The sequence below is a fragment of the Indicator indicator genome, chromosome 14 (assembly GCF_027791375.1).
Source record: "Indicator indicator isolate 239-I01 chromosome 14, UM_Iind_1.1, whole genome shotgun sequence".
In the NCBI taxonomy this organism is placed as follows: Eukaryota; Metazoa; Chordata; class Aves; order Piciformes; family Indicatoridae; genus Indicator; species Indicator indicator.
The window spans coordinates 17,187,323-17,213,266 of NC_072023.1; the positions used below are offsets into that span (position 1 = coordinate 17,187,323).

The 25,944-nt window shown below is 40.3% G+C and overlaps 2 protein-coding genes across 7 annotated transcripts in view; both read left to right on the top strand.

The window, feature by feature from the left end:
* CAPRIN2 (caprin family member 2) overlaps positions 1-12,324 on the top strand; it is a 30,331-nt gene extending 18,007 nt beyond the window's left edge. The window contains exons 10-19 of one of the 6 annotated variants that reach the window (XM_054387014.1): positions 61-192; positions 388-475; positions 1,240-1,295; positions 1,855-1,965; positions 4,573-4,725; positions 7,011-7,194; positions 8,320-8,499; positions 9,766-9,860; positions 10,577-10,643; positions 11,756-12,324. In XM_054387014.1, coding sequence (XP_054242989.1) covers positions 61-192; positions 388-475; positions 1,240-1,295; positions 1,855-1,965; positions 4,573-4,725; positions 7,011-7,194; positions 8,320-8,499; positions 9,766-9,860; positions 10,577-10,643; positions 11,756-12,324 — 1,635 coding nt within the window. The remainder of the gene's footprint in view (positions 1-60; positions 193-387; positions 476-1,239; positions 1,296-1,854; positions 1,966-4,572; positions 4,726-7,010; positions 7,195-8,319; positions 8,500-9,765; positions 9,861-10,576; positions 10,644-11,755) is intronic. The other 5 variants (XM_054387015.1, XM_054387017.1, XM_054387016.1 and 2 more) reach the window with 5 other exon arrangements.
* Positions 12,325-18,868: 6,544 nt separating this feature from the next.
* IPO8 (importin 8) overlaps positions 18,869-25,944 on the top strand; it is a 36,728-nt gene continuing 29,652 nt past the window's right edge. The window contains exon 1 of the mRNA XM_054386559.1: positions 18,869-18,952. Coding sequence (XP_054242534.1) covers positions 18,869-18,952 — 84 coding nt within the window. The remainder of the gene's footprint in view (positions 18,953-25,944) is intronic.

Consider the following 25,944-nt stretch of genomic DNA (forward strand, 5'->3'; position numbering starts at 1 on the left):
GTATATTGAATAAAACTTTGTTTTGCTTCCAGTGTGAGATTTAATATTTCTTCTTTTTAGGTGCCTAAACCTGTACATCAGCCAGCTGCAGAATTTTGCTCTACTTCAACTCTTCCAAAAGATCCAGTATTGAGAAGGGAAAAACTGAAGGATCTGATGACTCAGATACAAGGGACTTACAATTTCATGCAAGTACGTTTTCTGTGCTGTTGTAGCACAAAGTTCCAGTCCTAACTGCGTTGGAGAAAATACACATTGCTTGCAATATGTATTTGCACTGAATGAATCTAGTTTTAATTAGCTAATAGCAACTTATCAAATGGGAATGTTTCATCTGTATCTAGAGTTTAACTTCTTTTCTCCCAACCAATAATCTTTTTTTGAAAGGAATCCATTCTGGATTTTGATAAAGCTTCACCAAGTGCCATTGGTTCATCCCAGCCGCCTTCTGCTACTCCAGCAAGTAGTTCTGTAGGTAGGTAATACTGTAAGAGTGAACTGTATCTCAGATTTTGCAAACACTTAACAGTTTGCTTGGCTGTAGATCATTACATCTGGTAAAGACAGCTTGTCTAATGATGAGTACCACCATTTCAGATAAAGGCAGCTTGAGCCACCTTTCTGGTTTGCTGGAGGTGGTTTAAACTGATTTGTCTGCCCGGAAATGGAATGCTTGTATTTTCACTAACTAGCATGTGCATCTGAACCCGGCTGCAGAATTAACATGCTGTAACAAACTTGTCTATATGTGAGTATATAGACATAAGCTGTGAATAAGCTCAGGATAAAGAGCAGCTATCTAGCTACACTTGGAAAACTGGACCTCTCTATAATGGGCCATTTTAAGAAACTGGGTGGCTCTTGAACTGTAAAATGTATTTATCCAGTTTATTTGTTTTTCTGTCTGGAAAATGAGTATCTCTTGTGGTAATTTGTTTTTATCATTGAATACCTATCATCTTTTACCAAAAAAACTGAAGTTTTGGGTTGGGTGTGGTTTACTGATGCTAGGTCTAAATATTATAAGTGCAGACACCAATCATTGAATCATTGTGCGATAGGAAAAGACCTCTAAGGTCATCTAGTTCAATCATTGACCTGATGCCACCGTGGCACTAGAATAATCTATATCTTCATATGGAATGTTTTCAAAAAGAAAAACTGTGCACTGAAACTATATATAGTGTTTGAATTAAAGGTAAGTATTGGTGAAGGCATTCTTTTTTTTTTTTTCCACAGCTCCAAAAGAACAGAAACTGCCAAGTCAGAGTGATTTTCTTCAACAGCCCCTTCAAGTAAGTTGAAATTAGGACTGCCCTGGAAAGGCAGAACTAGAGCCAGGGAATGTAGTTATTCATTACTGTAGAGTTAGTACTGTAACTGTTTCTCTTGTCAGTAGTTCTGTAACAAATTTCATATAGTAGCTTGCAAGTCTGAGATCATTCCAGTGCTGACAAAATTTGTTGCTCTTCTGCCTGAAAAGTAGCAACAAATGTTTGAAATTTCTTGAAGTAAAAAAAAGATACGCTGAAACAGTTTGAACATTTAACCTGTAGATTCATCATAGCTGAAGTGGTGTATATGGGAACATGCTGCTTCCTTCCAAGATAGTGCACATCTTCACCTTTGAGATCCTAACTTAGGCCAAATAAAGTGTCCAAAGTTTTAGCAGCCATGGTTAAGTGAATCTTAAATTTCTTTGCTGCGCTTGTGAAACTTACCACTTTAGCATTTAAAATAGGTTTCTTTGCCACTAACAAGAATTTCTAAGAAATGTAGGCTGTGAGTTTCAGTGAAACCAAGTATTTCAGTTAATTTTTTTGAAAACTTACCTCTGTTTTCTCTTCTTGCAAGGCTGCTGCTTCATCCATGACACCACATGGTTCAAATACTTCCCTAGCATCTGCTGATCAGACTCTTTCTGGCTCAGAAACTGAAGACGCAATGACACCACAGACACCAAAGGTAATGTACCCTGGGCACCACTGGTATTTTAAGATCTGTGCAATAGCTAGCCCTAACAGAAAGCTGTGGTGGGGCATCTCTTGAACTACACTTGAGCAACGTACAGGGACAGAATGTGAATAACAGCAATAGTATACATTCTGGAATACTTAAAGATGTTTTTCAAAGTATTCCTGATACTGCATAAATGCAAATGATCCATCAGTCAACCTCCTGAAATCAGAGTGTGAGATAAATGCAAGCTAGAAAATGTGATGTGTATCCATGTGGGAATATGAGCAGCATAAAATACTTGCTTTAGTTAGTGTAGAATACTCCTCTAATGACAACATTGAGAATGCATAAATTTTAATTAATATTGTAATGAAAGAGCAGACTTCTGTGTAGGCTGAAGACTGAGATGTGCTCTCTGAGACACTAAAAAAATACTGGGATTCTGACTTCCTGATTTCAGTTAAGACCTCACTTTGCACATAATAAGTTGCAAAAACAGTTAAATCTTCAACTAGTAGATACTGTTTAGAGGTGAGAGTAGTGTTTGTTTATATCACTGTCTTAAAGACCTCTTGCTTAAGTGTACTGCAGAAACAGAACTGGCTCTTTCCTGTTGGATTCTCTAATAGAGTGTATGTAGGCTATAATGGGTAATGTTCATACTTCTAAATGATTTTAGGTTCTGCTGATGTGCATGTTATCAGTACACTGGGCAATGTAGCATTTGTTCTATTCCTTAGTGTACTGTATCTTGACAGGGATGTTAGTCTTGTGGCATCTTGAATCAGCAGTTTTGACCTGGTACTTGACACCTTTCACTTCTACAGTGTCATAAGTCGTCTTGTGTTAACAAGGATTAAATATTGCTGTTTAATATGCATCCAGAAGGCTTCTGCTGTGCTGTAACTGTAGAACATCTGATTTAGTAGAATTTTTCTAAGTTATTCCAGACAATTTTATGGAACTGAGGTGTTTGTGCCCAGCATACCTCTCTAGTCCATGAGGCTTCTAGTGTGGTGTCTCAGTTGTATTTTCATTTCTTCTTATAAGAAGTTCTTATTCATTGTATTCATGAGAAGATAAACTTTGCTTGGTCCCAGCACAACCAGGAAGTATACTCTATGGTAACAGTGTAAATGATAACAGGACTGGTAGTCTTTAGCCCTAAGCTGTGTATCAAAGTGTAAACAGCTCTTTAAACTTAGCATTACAAGTGTGAACTAATTATGGAACATGTAGGCTTTGCAAAAGCAAGCCAAGGTTAGGCTCTGAAGCTTTGTTTGGCTCAATAGATTGCTAGAAGCTTAACATTAGATGTGTGTGTCACAGACTTGTAAATAACTGCTTGAAGCAGTCTCCTGTCGATTATCTGACTTTGCAGGGTTACTTGCACAACCAGTTGTGTTAAAGGGTAATCTAAGTCTGAATCTCTAAAGGTAATTACTTGAAACTTGGTTAAGATGACTATTTAGTACATATACTTTGGACTTAATGTTTGTCATGATCTTTCAAAATCCACTTACAATCATAACTGTAGAATTGTTTTGGTTAGAAAACTCTAAGATCAAGTCCAGCTGTTGACCTAACACCACCATGGCTGATAGACATGGCCCTTTGGGACATGGTTTCTGTGTGTTTTCAATGCCCCTAAGAACTGTGAGTTCACCACCTCCCTGGGTAGCCTGTTCCAATATCTGACCACCTTTTCAGTAAAGAAATTTTTCACAGTATCCAATCTAAACCTCCCCTCGCACAATTTGTAGTTATTTCATCCCACTCTATCACCTCGTTTCAACTTGTGCATTGGTATTTCGCACCCCTAACAGAGCTCTGTGTGTTGTGCAATACTTCTTGTAATAGCAGGTGCATGTATGACTTTTCCTAGGCATCAGTATCGCTTTCTCAAGAGAATGAGAAATACACTTCCCAGCCATCGTATCAGACAAGTTCGTGTATTTCTGAGTCACTGATACCTAAAAAGATGGAAATTGCCCAGGTGAGCTATTGCAAAAACAGGTAAGGTAGCTCTATTGGTTGCTGAAATGCATCTAGAGCCTTATGTTCCTTTTGACCTTTGATTCCTATAAATACTGGTATTCTAAATCAACATTTTGTTATCTGCACAGATGAAATTCAATGCAGGTTAATCCTGTGTCTGGACAACTTACTGTTTCTCATGTGAAACATAATTAAGTTGGAAGGTAAAAAAAAATCATATCTCCTAAACTTTGAGTTCCTTTGGAAAAGAAATCACTTGATATCAGGCAGAGCGTTGTCTTCAATAAACAGAAGGTACCCTAGGTTTCTTTAGTGATGCAAAAAAATACCTAATGCCTCTTTAGTGTGAAATTACCACAATGAATGGTATGTATAGTAGCTCATGGGCACATTTCACTTAATCAGCAGAGACTGCAATAGAAGTACTCTTTGCTGAGGATGCACAGCAAGATTTGAAATTGTAAGCAAAAGCTATTTTGCAGCTCTACTATGTCCAAATGTCATCCTGTAGAAACTGCTGACTTCTGTCAGTCTAGGCTTTAGAACAAATTAACTGCTTCTGTTACTGCCTGATAACTATCAAGTGACCTTTCATTACATTTGTTCTTCCCTCAGGCAACGATTCCCCTTCCAAGTGAGCCACAGTCACCATTGCCTACTTCGAGCACTTCTGTGTTGCCAGTCCCACCAGCGCAAAGCTTTCAGTCTCCTCCAGCAAGCAGCAGTTCTGTCACAATAACAGCAGCTCCCTTTCAGGCTATGCAGACTGTAAGTATGCAACTTGAGGCCACAGAAGAATAATCATTTTCATGTTTTAATGCTTAAAACCTAAATTATGAGTCTGCTTTTCCAGAACTTCGAAGATCATCTCAAAACAGAGATGTTAGTTTTAACGTTGTGAAGTCCCAAAATCTAACACTAGACTCTCTTAGGAGCTTCAAAGAACTAAGAGGGAGAAGTTAGATCTGAAATCAACAGATTTATAGCTGTGCCCCAAGGTAAACTTGGCTGTACTTAAACTGCATAGTTTATGTGTAGTTGTCAAATAATAAAGACTGCAGAAACGAAGTCCTGAAGTTAGGACTAAAAATCTAAAACCTTTTAGGACTAAAATCTTTCTGAAGCCTGAACTGATCTTGCTGCTTTTCAAACTGTTTGCTTTAGTAGGGTAAAATTTGGTCTGCTGTAATCATGGAAAAACGTGCCTTTGGTAGACTGATGTAGCTCATTTTCCTGTTTTGTTAACAAGTAGTCATTACAAAGGTCTAGGCAATAGTCCACATAGACTAGGAGCAGTATTTCTTGTGAATAGATACTATTTTTCAGGCTGTGCATCATTACTAATGTTCTCTGACATTATTAACACTGCTACTGTCTAGTAATCTGCAGTGCAAGCTTAGAGGGACTCAGAGCAAGGGTCTCCATTCATGTTAATGTTCCCTCCCCTGTGCTGTGATAAAGGAATCCAGAGTCTTTCTGAGAACCCAGTCTGAAAGATTAGCATCTGTTGTGATACAAGTACAGAATCTTGGTCACAGTCCTGCTGACTGTATCTGAACCTAGTGTCACTGTGCAGAGTGTTTGTCATCATGATGGTACCACTGAAAGTTCACTTCATTTAACGCTGTGGTAGAGACATTCAACGTATCTCTCTGGATGGTTTTTTTTTTTGGTCAAACTAGCAAACATCTGTCAGTAAATGGCTAGGGTAACTCTTCATGTAGTCTTAGCAATACAGGGCTTTCTTCTTTCCTACATTGCTTAGATTCTCACTGCTGCCAGGAAAAGACAGGTGTTGGATTTCAGTGGATAACCAGGAGCTGGGTGGTTCCTTAAATAATTGTACAGCGACAGTAATGGAAGTATCTGATTGCATGTTCTCAGATATCTGAACATCCTACTGCTGCTGTTGTGCTTATGGAAGCCTAAAGGCAGATCTTGATTGTAGAAATCCACCTGTAACCCTCACCATAGGAAGAAGGCCACTTGCTGGGTGTTGACAGCCTTACTGTACAGCATCCTCAAATTTCTTGTAGAAAGAAGTTTGCTTTGGATAACTTGGCCTTATGTGGTAAAGGGGAAAAAAACCCACACCTAGAGAATTAGTTATTTTTAAATGGTTCACAAGTTATACCTAACACTTCAGTATCATGAGGGGTTTCTGTGCTGGCTCACTCTTAGAGGCAGTACTTTTTTCGTTTTTATTGTGGAAGAAGTATCCCATTTTAATCAGAAGCTTTTGCAAATGACAATTGTCAAACTGAAGATGTTCCTTGCATCTAGCTGCAGCTCTGTCTTGGTCTGTCTTAAGACAATTTATAATCTTGGAAAATGGTCAAGGTACACTTCTAGGTTCAGTATCAGTACTGCTGACAGCACTTTGTGAAATTTGGATCTTTTTACTCAAAGTAGACTTCTTTCCTGATTGTGGTAGTAGTCATCACTGACAACATCAGTTCTGGTAATTTTGGTTATTTGTTATAAAGCAGTAGAGTCATGGGAGTGATTGAACTCTGATCAGATTCAACTAACAGTAGTATCTGCACACCACCCTGCTGCCTAGGCTATAACAAAAATTTGAATTATAGAACTTACTTAGATTGTGTTTACTCTGAGGAACTTATAAAAGGAAACTTGAGGTTAAGCTTACCAAAGGGGTGAAGGCTGTCTAATACTGTATTTGAGTGGATAGTGATATTGTATCAGGCTCCAAAACATGCATAAAATCTTCCCCATTGTGAATAACTAAGTATAGGCTGTCAGAGCTTCGGGCCAAAGCTTTAACAGTGGATTTCCCATAGAAGGAAAATAGGTTATGGTATGGTAGCTGTGGTCAATCAAACTGTTTCTTGAGTAGTAGCTACATAAACAGGAGTAAGTTCTATAAAGTTACTGAGAAAGATGGGTTGAAGTACAGTGTTCCTGATTTATAAGAAACAGTTGTTATAGAAATGAATCTAGGCATACAGATTTAAACCATGACATAGCAGGGTGGAGGCATTAAGCAGACTTTAGCTGGTAGTGTTAAGCACTTGTCTTTAAATATGTTGTAGGTGTTTAAAGTGAATGCACCACTGCCTCCACGTAAAGACCAGGAAACTAAGGAGAGTTCTTCATATTCAGCAGGATATAACCAGAGTTTCTCTACAGCAAGTACACAGACTCCTCCTCAGTGCCAGCTGCAATCATCTCATGTTGCAGAACAAACCTCTGTTTCACAAGAATCTCTGTCTGCAGGTGAGAACTGTACTTGTATCTGTATTTCAGTCTTTAAAGATCTTTGGGCTATTGTAGTTCTTTAATTCTTTAACATGTGTTCTGAGGTCTAACTCAGTGGAATTCTTACATGGTTATGTAGCACCTGTAAGCACTAGGGCTATGTCAACTGTCATCTTGTTGATGGTAGGATATGTAGACTTAACTTCAAAACTGCTAGCAGGATGAAAGGCTGCTGCAAGCTAGTTTCTATACTGGTTGCATGGACACTGCCATATACCTGAGTTTACCAGTAGGTGAGGAATTCAAGTATGTGTGACACTTGTTAGTCAAACAATTGTTTGCTTGGAATTAAAGCAATGATTAAATACTTTGGAATCATGAATTCAGGCTCTGGTAATAAAACATTGGTGCTGGGAATTGCTGAATGCTAAATAAAATATTCATAAGTCTGACCTGAGGAATACTAAACTTCTGATAAGTGGGGTTTTCAGCTGCCTTATTAAGCACAAAACTGGCCTACTTGACATTCAGTTTTTGTGCTAGGTGAGGTGATATAATTTATACTAAATGTGAAAAGAAACTAGACCTTAGATAGGCCTGAAACAGGTTCCAGGATTAAAGTAAGCTGACAGCTAGGGATCTTGATTTATAAGACTGTCTAATCAAGTGACTCAAGGTCATTTAAAACTACGTTTTTTTTCCAGAGGAATTGTCATTGGAATCATGCTAGAAATAAACTGATGTGTAGTCAGACACAAAAACTAAGAGCTCCAAAGAACAATATAAGTATAGCAGTCAGGAAAGTATGCTTGACTACTCCTTGTCACAAAGACAACAGTTGATTGGCCTTGTATAAAGTTTTCTTGTTGCTGCTAGCAAGCTTGTTCTGACCTCTGCAGCTGAATCATGCTGAATGCGTTAGAGGCTTACACCCACAGCCTGGGCTGCCTACAGTATACTTGAACAAGCAGTACAAACTACAGAACAAAGGGGAGGATCTCCACTTAAGTAAGGAAGGAGCAGAACAGGGTATTCAGAGCAGTTTAGTCAGCACTTGAAACTCCTAATGCTGCCTTTGCTTCTAGGTATGTTAAGCGCTAAGCTACAAAAGCTTTGAATTCATCTATGCTTTGTTTTAAGCAGTGAATTGTCAACTGGATGGAGCTGTTCCTGTTAGCAATGGTAGCCTTGCCTTTTATCCAGCACAGACTGTTATTCCTAGACCCCCTCAGCCTTACCTTAACAGTCGTGGGTCTGTTAGAGGATCTGCTAGAGGTGGAAGGTCACTGGGTAATTCATATCGTTCCCCTGGTGGGTACAAAGGTATGTCTGTATTTACTACCACCTTTAAAAAAATACAATGTAGTAGCACTAGAACATGATTTCCGACATGATTATTAAGTTTAGATTTGATATGTGAAACATCAAGTCTAAGAGCAATGTGCAGAGAATGGGATGTTCTGTTATACAAATTAAACAAGTTGATTCTGACTTTTATTTGTTGTCCCTATACTTTGGATGTCAGATGAACTGATAGAGCAATTTTGTAGCCTTGTGAAGTATGCAGATTGAACCTTATACTAATAGGTTATTAAATTACATAATTGTATAGACTTTTCTGCTTGCTGTTTCATTTATCATTCTGAACTTTTTACCCTCATTTTTCCTGTTGGCATCTCTTGTTAATGTTCTGGAACAGTATTTTCTCTTCAGTCACTTGCAGTATTTGCCCAAAACAAGATACCCTTTGCTTAGCACTGCTGGTTTTAGTATTGCCGGCAGAAGCTGGGATGGGGTAGACTTCCGTGGTAGTAGAGAGCCCTTCTGAGGGCCCTTCTGGATTAATAAACTGAAGAGTTTCAGGAGGATGATTTTTTTTTTTTTTTGGTCTTCTGTTGCTAGCTGAAGTGCCACAGAAAGTTTCATCTGACCTTAAGCCGATAGTAACTTAAGCTTGTTGGTAGCTATGACTTACTCCACTTGGAAGCGGATGGGCACTTACCTGAAACAGTCATCAGAATTTATTGGACTGAGACTGCTCACTATCTTGTAGGAACACGTACCAGACAAGGAATTGTATAGTTCTAATTTAATGAGTTAGGGGGTTTCCTAGTGTCTGGTACTAAATTGCCTGCAGCTTTTCTTTGGTAGTTATTGTAATAGCTGAAGAGGCTAAATATTATAGTAGCACCTAGATTTATAGCAGTAGTAGTTAAGCATCTGTAATAGCAAAAGTATTTCTTAATTGTTAAAATCTGCCTCTGGATCTAGCACACTTCTCACCTGTTCTGAGTAGTCCCATGAGTATCAGGAGGCTCATGATACAGGCAATCAGGCAATTGTTAAGGTCTGATGTTAATACTTCAAAAATGTGATTTTGATACATCCACAGTGGGTAGTTACGAGTAACTAACGAAATGGATTCTTTATGGGAGTACTGAGACTCTGCTCCAGATTCTAAATTAAGGAATAGATGTTTAATTGTGTAACTTAATACATAACTGTCAAAAGGCAGGTCTAGTTTTATTCTGTTTTTTTCATGCAAACCAAACTATGAATTACATTGAAGAATCAACTTTATCTGAACAGGTTTTGATGCTTACAGAGCATCAATAACTAATGGCAGCTATGGCCAGCTGCAGTTCCCTGGTAGAGATTATGCTGGAATGCCATATTCTCAGAGGGTAAGTACTGACTCTTTCAAATAGCCTTTTAAGCACTGTATGGAAGTTAAGTCTTCTATTACTGTAGCTTTTCATTATCTTAACAAGTGAACTATTCCTTACAAGCCAGAGATTCCTAGACAAAAGCCTTCTTTTGGAACAGCAGACAGCAATTGAAAATGGCTCAGACATAACATTTCTGTGTTAAGTTGATTTGTAGTGTGAAGGCAATCTCTGAAATATAAACAGATGGCGAATAAGATGCAGTATAATGAATCTATTTTACTGTTAATTTTGAAGTTCTTATCAGTGCTTCCATAGTATAATATAATGAACTTCTAAATGGACTGACTGAGAATGTGGTCAGGGAAAAAACCTGAAAACATTACAAAACAATGTGTAAGAAAGCAAAAATTCTTGGTGGCAGGAGGGTCTTCACCTTTGAAATGAAAGACACTTCTGTAGAAACTCAGGGACTTCTAACAGATGTGAGATTTAAGGTATCAATTAACTGAGAGTATAGGTCAGAAGCTAACTTAATAGAACTGGCTCTAATTTCATAAAATCTATTGCAAAATTAATTTCTGCATACACCTGTTTATTTGCATTTTAATGCTGAACTCCATCATTGTCTATTCTAGAGCTTGAATTGTACAAATGGAAAACCACTATCTGTTAGCCTGACTTGTTTTCAAGTTGCTTATAGCTATTTTCCTAATATTTCTGTTCTCTTCTAGGATGTTAATTACCAGCAATGCTATAAACGAGGAGGGATAACTAGTGGGCCTCGAGCAAACTCAAGAGGTATGGCTAACATCAGGTTCCCAGTTGTGCACATGTGCTTGAGCATAGCAGATGGAATGTTATTGTGAATAGTGAAGGGAAAACTGTACTATCACTGATGAAACAGATCAAGCTTGGTATAAGTTAACCAAGCTAGATGGAAGCTTAAGTACAGATCTTAGCATCACATAGCAGACTTAAATTTCACTATTTGCAGCTGTCTTCACATGTCTGAGTTCAGAGACAGAGGTACCTTACTGAATGTTCCTCACAAAAACTAGCTAGGAAGCATAGACAGGATGGTTGTGATGTTGCATTTAGCTTCTTCCCTTAATTGCATAGGCTTTCCTGAATCTGGATAAGCTATCAGGTCCCAGAAACTGCCCAGGGAGGTGGTGGAGTTGCTGTGTCTGGAGGATTTCAAAAAACGTGTAGACATGGCACTTCTTTCAGGACATGGTTAAATGGCCATAGTAGTATAAGTCAATGGTTGGATTTGATCTTAGAGGTCTTTTCCAACAGAAGTGATTTTTATGTTGATGGCTACTTTGAAGAACAAAGGGGAGTTATGGCTTACAATGGAAACTGTTTTAGGATAAAGGTCATCTCTCAGTGTTCAGGAGAGAATTGAAAGAAATATGAGGTTGTGGTGAGTTGACAGAAGTACTCATTAGCATTAACATCTGTCATAGCAACTTTACTTAGTTTTAATGGCTCTCTTAAGGTGTTCTTTTCCAGTGGAAATAACAATGGTTTCCAACCATGTTCCAGAAGAACAGTATCAATGTCATTTCAAGTGCGAATTCAGATATTGAAGGTGACTAAATGACTACTTGACTCTCTTTTTTGCTTGTGTTTTCCGAAGCTGTTCTACCTCCTAAGTTAGTGTATGTACTTTTATGCTGATATGGAAAATACTAAAGCTAAAACTATTGTTAAATTATGGCCCAGCTTTCTGGATGCAGGTGTGATAAACTAGCTTCAAAGTTCAGTTCTCATTGAGGTCCTTTAACAACTTGGTGGAGCCGAAAGACTGATCTGTTCCAAAGTTCATACACTTCTTGTTCTAGATTATGAATGCAGGTTTAAGGACATCTTTTTGTTATTTATTGTTGCTCATGATTTTTTAACAGCAGGGTGGAGTGATTCCTCTCAGGTGAGCAGTCCAGAACGAGACAATGAAACCTTTAACAGTGGGGACTCTGGGCAGGGAGATTCCCGCAGCATCACCCCTGTTGATATGCCAGTGACGAGCCAAGCTGCCACCATACTACCAGTGCATGTCTACCCCCTGCCACAGCAGATGAGAGTTGCCTTTTCTGCTGCTAGAACATCTAACTTGGCCCCTGGAACTCTAGACCAGCCAATTGTGTTTGATTTGCTGCTGAACAACCTAGGAGAAACTTTTGATATCCAGCTTGGAAGATTCAACTGTCCAGTGAATGGTACTTACGTCTTCATCTTCCACATGCTGAAACTGGCTGTGAATGTTCCCCTGTATGTGAATCTCATGAAGAATGAAGAGGTCCTGGTGTCAGCATATGCCAATGATGGGGCTCCTGATCATGAAACAGCCAGTAATCATGCAGTCCTGCAGCTGTTCCAGGGAGACCAGATCTGGCTGCGTCTGCATCGGGGAGCCATTTATGGAAGTAGCTGGAAATACTCCACCTTTTCAGGATACCTTCTTTATCAGGACTAAAACCCAGTGCGTTGTTTACAAAGGAGATGCTCCAAACACCTTGGTGGAGGGGGGTGGGACTTAGCTTTGCACTTACTACTGACTTTATAGAAGATACGTGGTTCCGTTATTGGGGGAAATGATGGTCCTGTTGTGCAAGGTGAAATCATGGAGTTGGGGTACTGAATCAGCACTAATTTGGCACTTTATCAGTTGTGATGTAGCCTTGCTAGTAAAGCTGTGAATGTATATTGTTTGCACTTACCCTAAACTGTATTAATGTCCAGCTTACTACACTATTGATTGCCTCAAGTATGGGCTATTCACAATGCCTTGTTGTGCCTCAATAAATCAAGTTAATATGCATTTTAGTATTAATCTTGCCAGTGTTTTTTATTTCCAAAATACGTCAAACTGAGCTCATTCCTGATGTAGGGTTTACATGCTTATTTACATAGGATTGGTCTTCAGGTTTCAGTAATGCAGGGTAAACTGTGTAATGTAAACGGGGTTCCTTGTTTAATTCTTGCTTGATGCCTTTCTCGAGTTTTGGTCCCTTGACCAAAATGAGTTCAACTTTGCTACACACCTGCTTCCTTTTTAACCAAAAGGCCAAGAAATTAATGAAATGTTACATACTTCATTAGGTCTCCTTATTTTAAATGCACACTGTGTCAGAATCTAGCTCTGTCACATCACTCTTAATAGTGATGTAGTTAAAATTCTTAAAAATAGTCACTGAAGCTCACACTCAGCAACATTTTACAGTTAAAACTGACATTGGAAGCACAATCATAGCTTTACTCCCCCTAAGGCCAGAAGTGGATTGTATCTTCTCTTTTCAAAGAGCCTGCTGAGGAACATGCTATAGTTGTAGCTGAAGCCTGCTGCTTGCATCTTGAACCCAAATGCTAGGAAGCATTTATGACATCTCTTACAACTGAGGGATGATGTGATGGGTCATCAGTCACACCTTGTGGCTTGAGAACTGAAAAGCCAAGATGTATGTCATTGTCTAAGCTGCAGCATGTTGAATACCACAAAGCATTTAAATGTTTAAAAGGGAAGTATGAACTAGTTAAGAGGGTAGAAAACTGGCTCTTTCTACTTTTAAGAGCTGCAATGCTTTAAGAGGTTGGAAGGTAGCTAGTGCAAAAACCTGACTGCTGTACCTAAGGATGAAACAGAATGATGCAAAATAAAAAGCTCTTCAACTACCTGCTTATTAAAACAAGTAAAAACCTAAATGGAATAGGTGTCCCAGATCTTACAAAGCTGCTGTTTCTTCATAACCCCTTACACAACTGCCAACTTTAAACAGTTCTCCTCTGCTGCCACACAGATGATTTCATAAAGTTACTGGCATACATTTCTTGGCTTTATTCCAAGCTTAGATTTCTTCATTTGCATTTTTAGAGGGTGTTCATGCTTGAAGAATGCCAATTTTGAGATAAGTTGAGGTAGGATAAATCTTTCAAGGAACCTAGCTTTTACCACTACAGACAAATGTCAAGCCCTAACTATTGAATATGAAGCCTGTATTTTGTATTTATAAAGATACCAATTCTGATTTTTAGTGACTAGAGGCATATTTCTGGAACATTCTCAGTAGAGGATAAATGGCAGTAGTTTAGCATTTTTCCTGAGACTCTCCATGTATGAAATACGGTAGATAGGGCAAAATCCTATAATAATTTTCACTTGCACTGGCTTTTTTGGCTTTGCAGCTGTGAACAGATGGACTTCACTGTTTTTTGTTTTTTGTTTTTTTTTTTCCCTAACAGCCATGCAACTCTAGATTATCTTTTTCCAGATATGCAGAGCACTGACCCAGCTACCTCTCTCCAAGGCTGTCTGTATGGGGGCTAGTAAATAAATTATCTGTTATGCGTATAGCTGAGTATCACTTGTGCTGCAGACTGCCTTAGCACAGGTGTAATTTAGTGTGCTCATTCCCCTTGGCTTTATCAGATGTACTTGTATGATGGATTTCTTATGAATAAAGCTGCTTGAATTATTGTACTAGGTAATGTTTCTAACTATATGATAATCAGGGCTAATTAAAACATGCAAAAGGGGCATCGTACTTCTGCTAACTGCTCTTTGCTATGCAAATTGGATTCCACCTATATTATCTCTAGTTTAGTTATCTTGTGCAGCCTGCTGAAGAGAAATTACAAGGGTAAGAAACTGACACTAGGTTTTGATTTGGGGTGAGTGAATTTTCATATTTATTTCTCTTAGTTTAGTGAAATACCCTGAAGTGGGAGGGTGTACTGGTGTTGGCTGGCACAGAGCTGATTTTCTTTAGAGTGGCTGATATTATGCTGTCTTTTGGATTTGTGACCATAACACTAGTGATCACACAGGGATGCTTTAGTTATTACTAAGCAGTGCTTAGAGTCAAGGCTGCTTAAATAAAGGTCTTATCTGCTTCTCACTCCACCCTGCCAGCAAGTAGGCTGGGGGTGCACAAAAAACTGGGAAGGGGACACAGCCTGGACTGCTGACCCCAATGAACCACAGATACCCCAGACTGTATGGTGTCATGCTCAGCAATATAAGCTGGAGGAAGGGAGGACACTCCAGTTGCAGTATCTCGACATCCTGAGTAATGGCTATGCATACTGCATGAAAGCCCTGCTTCTCTGGAAACAACAGCTGCCTACTGATGGAATGTGGTAATTAATTCCTTATTTTGCTTTGAGTATACAGCTTTTGTTTTACCTATTAAACTGTCTTTATCTCAGCCCATGAGTTTTCTCGCTTTTCTGATTCTCTTTCACATCCTACTGGGAGGGAGGGAGCCAGCAGCTATGTGGTACAGAGCTGCCTACTCAGGAGGGTTGTCCTTGACAAAGGGTTTCTTAAAGTTTTCAAAATGCTAAGGCACTTGTGGTGTTTTGTGGGGGTTATTTTTTTTTCCCAGGTTATGGAAGTGAGAAGAGACCATAATTGTTGTGACTGACTTTCTGCAGGAAACCTCTGTCCTGCAGGGTTCAGTGGTGTAAGAGAATGTCACTGTTCTGCTGTACTTTTTGTGTACCTTTTCCTCCTTTACTCTCTAAGTTATCTACAGCTGCTCTGACAAAACAGTCAGTGGGGGAGACAGCTTCAGAATTTTCACTCTGATTAAAGTCTTGTATCTGGAGGCCTGGCATGCATTTATCTGCTGCAACTTGTATTTAATTTCCTTGCCCTTAGTTTCTTTTTATATCACTTATCCCTTTCACACTGGATGTTCTATCACCAGCAGTGTTACATAGCTAACAGGACAATCTCAGAATTTTACCTCAGTTCCAAATTCATTATTATGAAGTAGATGAAGCCCAAAATATTAACAGAATCTTTGTTAACAAATAAAAGGCATACAAGTTCCTGCTTAAAAGTAGTTACTTTCATCTCAAAGTTACATAAAAATATTTTAATGATTAAATTTACTTTTAGAATAACGTAGCCACTGGTATCTATGGAGGTTCCTATTTTACAGAAAAAAAGTATCAGACACACATTAAGCCCAATGCAAAGGTAGACTAAAATACTTGCAACGATACTTGCACAGCTAAACCACTGCTGACATAATACAAATGAAATAAGCATTGCTGAACAGTGTGTTACTTGATTTAGACCTTGCTGGCATTGCCTCTTTGATAGCTGTGTGCATCAAGAGTGAGGCTTATAAGCAAGGTGTAAAATCTTTTCCACTTTTTTGTACTTCACGTCAGGTGCTAAAAGTGCTGTTTCAGATACAAGTGGTAAATAAAATGATGAAAAACATTTTTGGAGAATGCTAAAAAACCCTTTAAGCATATTTTTTCTTTATTGATATGTTTTACATTGCAGCCCCACAAGACTGAAGTCCTTCAACACCTAAATTTCACAACTTTCAAGTGCACCTACCACAGATCTATACACAGAAATGGAATAAACCAGAACTGTTTTTAAGCTGTCCATTACATGCTAAGTTTAGAACAGGAAGTAGGGATATCACACTACAAATCTTTTAAAGTAATTTGCATTTAGTATGATACATAATCCAAGACCTTTAAGTGGGCAAGTTCCTCTGGACTAAGTCTTATTTAGTATCTTAACCAAAATGGGAAAATTACAAAGAATTACTACAGCAAACAACTTTTTACACTTGTTTTATTTTTTTCCCAGTATTTTAAGATTAATGAATATGCTCTCACCTGCTTCTAAGAAGAAATTAAAAGATCAGTGAAAGTACTTACATTTCTTGCTAGACGCTGTAGAGCTGCATTACTAGCGAACAAAGACAGTTCCTGAGTGACAATGATCTGGTGTTCTGCGCCACTTCAAAAAGTGATTAAAACCATCAAAGGTGACACAATCTCTAAATGCTAGGTAGGTATAATTAGTTTTTACAGTTAGATTTTTTTTTTTAATTATGGGCAAACTTATTGAGGAACTTTTGGAGGTTTTTTTGTATGAACACATTATAGCACTGGCTGCTTTGACCATTTTCCTTGTAAACATTTTAAGAATCCACATTATTTAGTGGTAGTAAAGATATTGTGGCAAGCATTACTATAAAATCCTCTTGGTTAGAGAAAGGCATCCCTTTCATAAACAACACTTGTGTGTATTCAGCATTAAGAAGACTATTCTTCAGTATAGGTCAAGTAATATATAAATTGAGGGAAGTGCTTTTGTCTTTTTTAATTGAGAGGCACTAATGAGAAATTATGTTTTACACTGCAATTACAATGAATAAAGGACACTGTACAACTGTATTCTTAAGGCATCTATATAATGCCATGAGCCATAATTTACCTTGTGTTTATTATAAAAGACAGCAAATAGTCTTTCTGTTCTTTCTACCAGTTCATACGGTGTCTCTGGTTTGGAAACGTTATGTAAAACATCACCTGCAGAAATAACCAAAGGACTTGGCTCACTAAGACTGTATTACTCACATCTATGAACTGCACCTTTGACAGTCATCTTCAACCTGCACACATGTGGTTCATCTGCATATTCTAGGATTTAAGGGGAAAAATAGGATAGTAGAGGATTGTTGTGGTGCAAATGCTTGCAGTTATAAAGTGCTTTTATGTTCCAGACAACCTGAGTGGTAAGCACCTTCCATCCACTTTTACACACAGACACCAAGATAGCTAAATTGTCTTCTGCATAATGATGAAGACAAGTACCACAAATATGCTCAGAAACATAGTAGGAATTATCATGTGTGTTATGTACACCTTAGGAACCTCAGCCAATTTCTGTGATCCTGCGTGAAAGCTGGTGGGTAAGACAAAGAGTAATGGTTTTAAATTAGAGCAGGGCAGATTTAAATTAGACATTAGGAAGAAGTGCTTTACTGTGAGGGTGGTGAGACTGGAATGGGTTGCCTAGAGAAGTTGTGGGTGCTTCATCACTGCAATTGGTTAAGACCAGGCTTAATGAGGTTTTGAGCAACCTGGTCTAGTGGGAAGTATTTCTGTCTTTGTCAGAGGGTTTGTAACTAGATCACCTTTAAGGTCCAACTCAAGCCATTCTATATTATGAGTCTTGTCCAGCTGCCACATACCTTAGGCACCTGAGTAACATCAGTTCTCCACCATGCAATTGACCTCACCTCCATTCAGTTTCGGTGTTCTCATTTTGTGTGCAAACAGCTCACATGGTAGTAAATATGGAAACTGAATACTGCTATACAAAAGAAGTAAACTATCAAGAAGGACAACTAGGGTTTTTTAAGTGCAGCAAAATCATATGCTGGCAAAGAGGGACTGCGTAGAGGGTCTGGACTCATCTGGTTGTATTTCGGACAACAAAATGTCTGTGGGACTTGTGTGTCTTGCTTAGCCAGCCCTGCCACTCACGGGAAAGTACCAAAAGAGCCCACCAGGCAGCGATGGATGGATCCCCAGCAGTAGCAAATGTACGCTGGCAGCAGTGCTGGCACCCAGCCTCTCCTGGCCTAGCTGATCCCCCGCTGCCGCGGCTGCCCTAACCTCCTCGGGACCGGGCTGCTGTGCCACATGAGCCCGGCTTCCCCACCATCGCAATGACAGCGGTGATTTGCTATCGCCAGCGATGGTGTACGGGCTAGGCGTCCCTGCATACAGAAGCTGCAGCACAGGACCCACCAGCCGCGCACGCATCAAGACTATAGCAGCCTCCCCGCCCCACGGCCGCTCGTTCCCTGAGGGGCGCGGCCAACCTCACAGCCTGCATTCCCTACAGTGACATGGCCGCCCCCACCACCGTACGGCCTGGAAACTGCTCTGTAACTACGCGAACTGAGAGCCGGCCCAGCTGGCTATTATCCGTACAACAAGATGGCGGCCACGTCTCGCCGACCTCTGAACGAAGCCAGAAGGAGGCGCTGCGGTCGTAAAGCAGTGCCTGTTTCCCGATACCCAGCTGTCGCAAACCGGTGAATGGCTCTGGAGAGGGTCCGGGGGGGGATGGGGGACACGAGCCTGTGATTGTGGCACGGGGGGGGCGGCGGCGCTAGCGGCGCTAGCGGCGGGGGTGGCTCCTCGCCCTTCTCCTGTCTCGGGGAAGTGCTGCCTCCCGGCGAGAGAAGGCGAAGATGGATCCCAACAGGATCATCCAGGCTCTGAAGGGCACCATAGACCCCAAGCTGCGCATCGCAGCCGAGAACGAGCTCAATCAGGTGAGGGGGGCGGATGGTCCCGGCCGGGATCCGCCGGTGGCCTGCCCCGCCCCCGCCCCGCCGCGCCTCACACCGGCCGCCGCGCGGCACGGGTCCGCCCGAACGCGGCGGCAGGGGCGGGGGTCGGCGTGCGCCCCCAGCTCCCCGCCGGGGCGGCGAAACCGGCTGTTTCAGTCCGCAGCTAGGGGACCCGCTGCGGGGGTCTCCGCGCCGCCACTCTCCCACGGTACGGGTTGCACCGGAAAATGGGGCCGGGCCGCGGATGGCGGCATACCCAGCCGGAGCTGCCTCTTTCGTACCGGCTGTTAGCGGCCGTGCAGCCGCACCACCGTCCCGCGCCCGACCGCAGGGCCCGACAAGACGAGGCCTGGCAGTGGAAGACTGCCAAGACCCCCGGGGTCTGCCTCTGTGAGACCTGCCGTTCTCGGGCGGCGGGCGAGGCGTGCCGCCCGGCGGCCCCTGGTTCGCGCCATAGGCGCCTGGCGGCTGGGCGGGGTCGCTGCGCTCACTCAATGTTGTCCTGAATTTTGTGACTCCGGGAGCAGTGTGCTTTGTCTAAGTCTCGGTGTTTACAGATAATAGCAGTGACTCTCAGGGGATTCGCGTCGTCCCGTTCAGCAGCATGCCAAGCAAAACTCTTGAGAAGGGCTCATTGGGTTATTAGTGGTAGTGTTTACCACAGTATCCCACAGTTAGTGTAGCGGCAGTATGCACCGAGTCAAAACCCTGACCTTTGAAAGAAGAGAAAGTTCCCATGTGCAGCGTTAATAAAGCTTTAACCTCTCTACTTTGGTGGAATATTTGATCAATTCTATTGAAGGACTGGGGTTTTTCGATTATGTTGGTGTGTTGACAAAACGGTCAATGAGAATTGGCTGTCAGGAATTACTGTTATTTCAGGGTTACTCCTCCAGCTTAATTTTCTATTTAGGCAACTTAAAACTCCTTTTGAATTAGATCTAGCTAATCCTTGCTTTAGCAGTTGCCAAGTTCCTTTAGTAAACCAGTGGATTGAGAACTGGACGTTGGGAATGCTCCTGGGGCATAGATAAAAATGCAAAACTTCTTTTCTTTATTTGGCACTCACTTCAAAAATTTATCAGTACCTATTTTTATCCCTACTATTAAAGACTGAGAGGGAAATTAGAGATATTGGTAAGCAGCCTGTTGCACAGGGTTCAAAACTACAATAATAAGCTGCTGCACGTTTGGCAGGCTCTGAACAATGAGGCAGCTGTTGCATTCCTGGGTCCTCCTGACCCTCCAATGTAATTTTAACACCACTAATAAGTACTTTGAAGCTCAGGAAAAAACTTGAAAGTATTTTAAGATTGAGATCTGTAAAATATTTTAAGTTCAAGTGATGAGTAAGGCAACTCTTGGGAAAGACACAGATTTTAGATTGAACAGTACAAGTCTGTTTATTGAGAACAGATGGAGTTTTTTATTTAAAATAGTTGACACTATTCTAGCTTTATTATAGAGAATGGATCTTGAAATTAAGACAGACCTATTATCATGTAGGCTTCCTGTTACTCAGTGAAGTATGATGTATCTCCCTGAGATGAAGTACTGGTGCAGTGCTGGGTTTGACCTGACTCTGGATGAGTGGAAGAAAAGTGGTTCTGAGAATATTACTTAGCATGGGCCTTTGACATCTTGAAGCCTTTCAGTGCTTTTGAAGCAAGACTTCAAAACAACGTTGGCATACTTCTGTGTATGTAATGGTAGTGCTGACATGTCGCAAGTACTGGAATGCAGATGCTGGTCTTGCATTTATCTTGTTCCAGCAAAGGAACCAATCCACCAAACAAACAAAATCCTCCAACAGTAAGTACTTGAAGTGGTAGTGTAACACTTAGACAAGCAGAACAGGGCTCACCTTTGTTTTGTGCTGTAGGTACAGTGATCCTGCTCCTGGTACTAATGGGTACTGAGGCAAAATTCTCATGTTTTAGCCTGCCTGCAGTGTACAGTTGCTTTCAAATTTGAATATAGGTAGTGACAGGAGCTTTCCAAAGAGTGTAAATCCCACTAGTCCATCAATATAGCACTTCTCTGTAGACACCTCATTGCTTGTACCAATGCAAAGCTCTTTAGAAGAATATCATTAGTAGTCCTGACTCTTAATTTGCTTACAGGGTAGAGCATGGGGGATGAAGTTAAAGTGAATGAAAGCTTGTCTACTTGTAAGAAGTTCCAGCATGTTTGAAAATTCCTTTTTCTCTTCTGTGTATTTGTGCAGCTGGTAAAGATAGAGCTAAAAATTGGTGTCTGCCTTCCGGACTATCATCTAACTGTATTTAGAAATGGAATCAAGATTCTTTTTTCCCTTATTACATCTTTTGGAAGACTTTTTATGAAATTTCTTCTGCCCACAGCTAGAAACAAGTGTTGGTTTCCAGCCTAAACTAATTTATGGTCCATTTATATCCATTTGTACCTATCTTCTTAAGTAAAATAGGTTTCTTGGTACTCTTTCTAGCGTAATTGTCAAAGGCTGATCTCTACTGGCCTATTTTCCTCACCTCAACAGGCTGTATTTCCTTTGCCTTATCAAAAAACTAAATTTATGCAGTCCAATAATAGGGGAGCTCAGCTGTTTCTCTTTGAGTTAATCTTTCTTGTGCAATCTGGTCATTTGTGTTAGCAGCACTCCAGAAAGTCTTGGTGCTCAATGCCACTAATACCTCATTTAACACATCCTAAAACTACAATTGTCATCTTCATGTCCAACATTTACATGTTTCTGATCACCTATTTCTTTTTGTACCTATTTCCTTTTGTTTTATGGTTGTTCCACAATAAGAAACCTCCAGCTTTTAGAAGTCCCTATTATCCTTGAGTGCATGACCATGTACTTTGTCTTCCTATCTCACTCCATTTTTGTTGGTGCAGTTCTAAAGATCATCCAGTTCTTTGTAGGATTTTTCTACCTTTCTCCTTGGATGATGCATGCTACTTCAGAATCATCAACAAGCTTCACTTCTGTCAGTGATGTGAACACAAACGTGAGATTTGTCTGAAATGCGATTCTTGATAAAGTAAAGCACTAATTTCCTACCAGGTCAGTAATCTCTATTATGTAATAAACTGTTGTCATTTCACTTTTTTCCATCCCCTTTGTTTTCTTTTGTGTTCTTTTTTTTTCTCTGACTTCCCATTTTTTTTTCTCCATCTCTATTACTTCATAATCGGTGTGCCCTTTATGATCATGTGTATCAGTCACAGGGTACTTACTAGAACAGTCAATTATCATACTAAGATACTCAGTTTCTCTGCACCTTTCTTGGATATCTATTCTAGGCTGCTGCTCTTGTTATGTCTGTCTCAGGGACTTGAGGGACTTTGGCTGGTTGTAATTTTTTTCCTTTCCTTTTTTTTTCCCCAACGGCTAAATACTGCTTTCATGTGCCAGTTCTTGGAGTGTTGTGAAATGTACTGATTATGTGAACATAGAAAAGTCATTCCAATTCCAGTTCAGATAGGATTACCATACAATTTTTATGCATTAATCTTCACAACAGGCCAACAGTTTTTGGCCTGTAACAAGGGAGAAAATAAGAACACATTTGCAGAAGTACAGCTGTTTTCCTAAATAGTGAGGAGTGTCAGAATTTGACTTTGATGGGAACTGAGTAGCAGGTGCAGGAAGAAAAGAAAGAAATGTGAAAAGGTTGCCCTAAAGCAGAAGAGTCCAGAATAAAGTTGGACTTTCTTCCATATCTTTCACATCTTTGTTGAGCTGGCTGTCATAGTAGGCAGGGATCTTTAGGCCAGTCTGAAAGTGACAAACGCCTCATGTTACCTAGAGGAAGGAATCTCAGGTATTTCTATTGAAGAGAAACTTGATGAGGAAGTTGACTTCCAGGATTAGAAGTTCTGTGGAGCGAGGAGTTCATTTAAGACTGAATTTGGCAGCAGAGCCCACAGAGGAAAGAAGCTCAGGTTTGCTGCTGGTGGAGAAGGACGGTCTTGGCTTTGCTTGTAGAACCTGAGGGGAAAGCTCCAGTTTTCTATATCCATTGTACTAGATTGTCCTGTTGTTCTGCAGGGGAAGAAGCAACTTCAAGTGCTGCTTAGCCCTGAGCCACTGTGGTTGCCATCAGTGCAGTGGAAAGGTTACTGACAAATACGATTCAGAGCAGTTGCTTGCTGTGCGCTTTAAAAATGACAGCAAGAAAGATAAAAGAGTAACGCTTAATGAAATAAGTTTAATAATGTGTAGTGCATGATAACCTGGGAGCCAAGTCTAAATGATGGTGTGAAAAGTATTTAGTTCACTAGGCTCTATTTAGGGAAGTTTTAATGTATTTTTCCTGCTTCTTTCATTCTAGTCCTTTACTTGTGACCATGTTCATCTTGCTGTTTTTCAGTGGCCTGTCAGAGGCTTTCTTGTGTGTCAGCTGTTCTGTACCTAATGAAATGGAAGAGGAACTAGGCAAAAAAATGATATGTTCTTTTGAAGACTGGAGCTATGATGCTGAGGCAAGGAAGAATAGATGTTAGGCCAAAGGTGAAAGCTGTACAGCTGCAGTGCACAGATCCTGAGAGATTGGACACAGATGGAACAAGAGATGTAAGGACATATGCATCTCTTCTCCGTTGCTGTAACTTTACCCAGTTGTATCTTACCAGTGCTGTATGCTTCTCCCAGCATAGCTGCTAGCCTTGCACATTGCTGTATTCCATACTCTTAGTCCCAATGGAAATTAAATGAGATACACTGTTTTTTAGCATAAATACTCTTATCTGTGATTCATTCAAGTGTAGACAGTATGTATCTTACACAGCTTTAGAATAATGATTCTGTATCAATACTCAATGAAAGTCTATTTTTCAAAAACTTTTACTTTCTCCTTTAAAATAAACATACGCCCCCATCCATCAGCACCTCTGTAGAAAGTGTTACCAGATCACAACAGTGGGAATTTGAGGCAATGTAATTATTCACAAACTGCACAAAGCAGCATGCTGTGTTACAGGAGTTGCGTTGAAGGTCTTTTTCAGCCATCTGGTGCCTCCCTGCGGCTCTTGGGCATGGTTTTTCAAAATCAGCAGGTAGCTTTCCATTCCTTCTGTGGGACTGATTATATTTCTGCTTTCCCTTTGTAAAAGTTCAGGTGCAGTGTTAATAATATAAATAACTGTCTTGCTGAACTCATCCGGATCTGAGTTCTCTTCATTGTTGCTTTCCATTTACAAAATTCACACCTGACAGCTGCTCTGCACCAGCTCAAGTGGTATGTACAGCTTTATTTTCTGGTGTCCAGGAGCCTATTGTATGTTTTCCTGAGTAAGGCAGGGAAAGGATACATCCTAAGATGAGAATTGGCATGATAACTGAACCAACAAGAATGTGCTGGTATAGGAAAAATGTTGCTGCATGCAGCTTTTTAAAACGTCCTCTGTTCTAAAAATTGCAAGCAGCATGTGGTTTTCCTGACCGGGTTTGTTGCTGCACAAGTGAGCAGGATGGTATTTGAGCTTCACAAATACAACAGAATTGGATGTCTTGTTTCTAAAATGGGCACACAGTCTCAGTTGATCTGTACAACATCCGTGTTTCTGATAACGAGTAGAAAACAAAGCTGTATAAAATGTGAATTATGGTAATGACCACAGTGCAGAGTAGAAGCCTGGATCTGTGTCCTTGTGATCTTTAGAGGTGTTAATATGAGAAATGTTAAGAAACCCTCAGCAGTGTGCTGGTAGTGATGGGCCCCCTATGAGACACCTTGTGCGTAATGTGTCTTTTGTCACTCCAGGCGCTTGCTGAAAGGGTTTGCTGCACTGGCCAAATAACTCTATTTGTGTGTATCTTGGCAAAGCTTCAGGGGTAGCAGTTGTGTGCCAGCACAAGTGGTACCAATAAAGCTTCCTGGAGTAGCAGTGGCTGTAATTCAGATTCAGTAAAATTTAATTTAGATTCAGTAAAAGCTGTTTGCACAGGGAAAGGGAAATAATTTATACTTTTATCACCGTATCCACCCAAACTGTTTTACTGGTGGGATTACTGCAGGAAAACAACAACACGACAGACCCACAGAAGGTTACTTTCTTAATCAATGTGTTTAGAGTAGTAAAAGTTGTGGTAGATTGAGTTTGAGAACAGCGTATTGGCACTGTTTACAAGAAAAAGGATGATTAGAGTTCATGCAAGTTTTTGGTCTTCTGTACTGCTGGGATTCTTTGTGCTTTCCTCTCTTGCTGGGAGCTGGGTGTTGAGTGCCGGAGGATGGTGCAGGCTGCTGCAGCTCTCATTATAACCCACCCACTTCATACAGATTCTGTCCAGTAGTGACTGAAGGGCAAGCTTCAGACCCCAGGATATTTGATTAAAAGATTGTCTTTAGAATCCAGTACACTTCAACCAACTCAGTGTGTCTGTAGATAAGTTGAGTTCCTTTGCTGTCTGTTACAGTTTTTACTTTATTTGGAGTGTTTGTTTTGGATAATTAAAATTTGTAGAGAAGGGGATTGTGGAAGAGTATGCTTTTGATTCGATGCTACTGTTTTTATCTGAGATCTCAGATTACTATATAAACATCAAATAAGTCTCTGAGCAGTGTAGGTTAGAATTACACTATCATTATAATGAGTAAAATGAGGGCCAGAATGTTAAGTGAATTGGTAAAAGTACTGAATCATAGTGTTGTGATGCAGCTGTTACATTTAGATATCATGAAAGCAATGTAATTTTATCTTGTTATGGAAATGTTAGATCCAGGAACTAGGTGCGTAAGGTGCAGAATGTGCGTCCTGTTTCACAGCTTTTGGATGAGGTAAAGTTTACAGGAAGTTATAGTATACTTAAGTATATGTAATATACTTAAAGCATGGCTCTGGAAACAACCACAAAACTTCCAGGCATAATCTAGTTGGAAAGAAATACTATAAAAGGTGAAATAAAGAAACCTTCTGCCATCCAGCTCCAAGAAATACCTCTCTTCGAACATAAAGCACATGGATCTAAGGGATGAACGATCTGA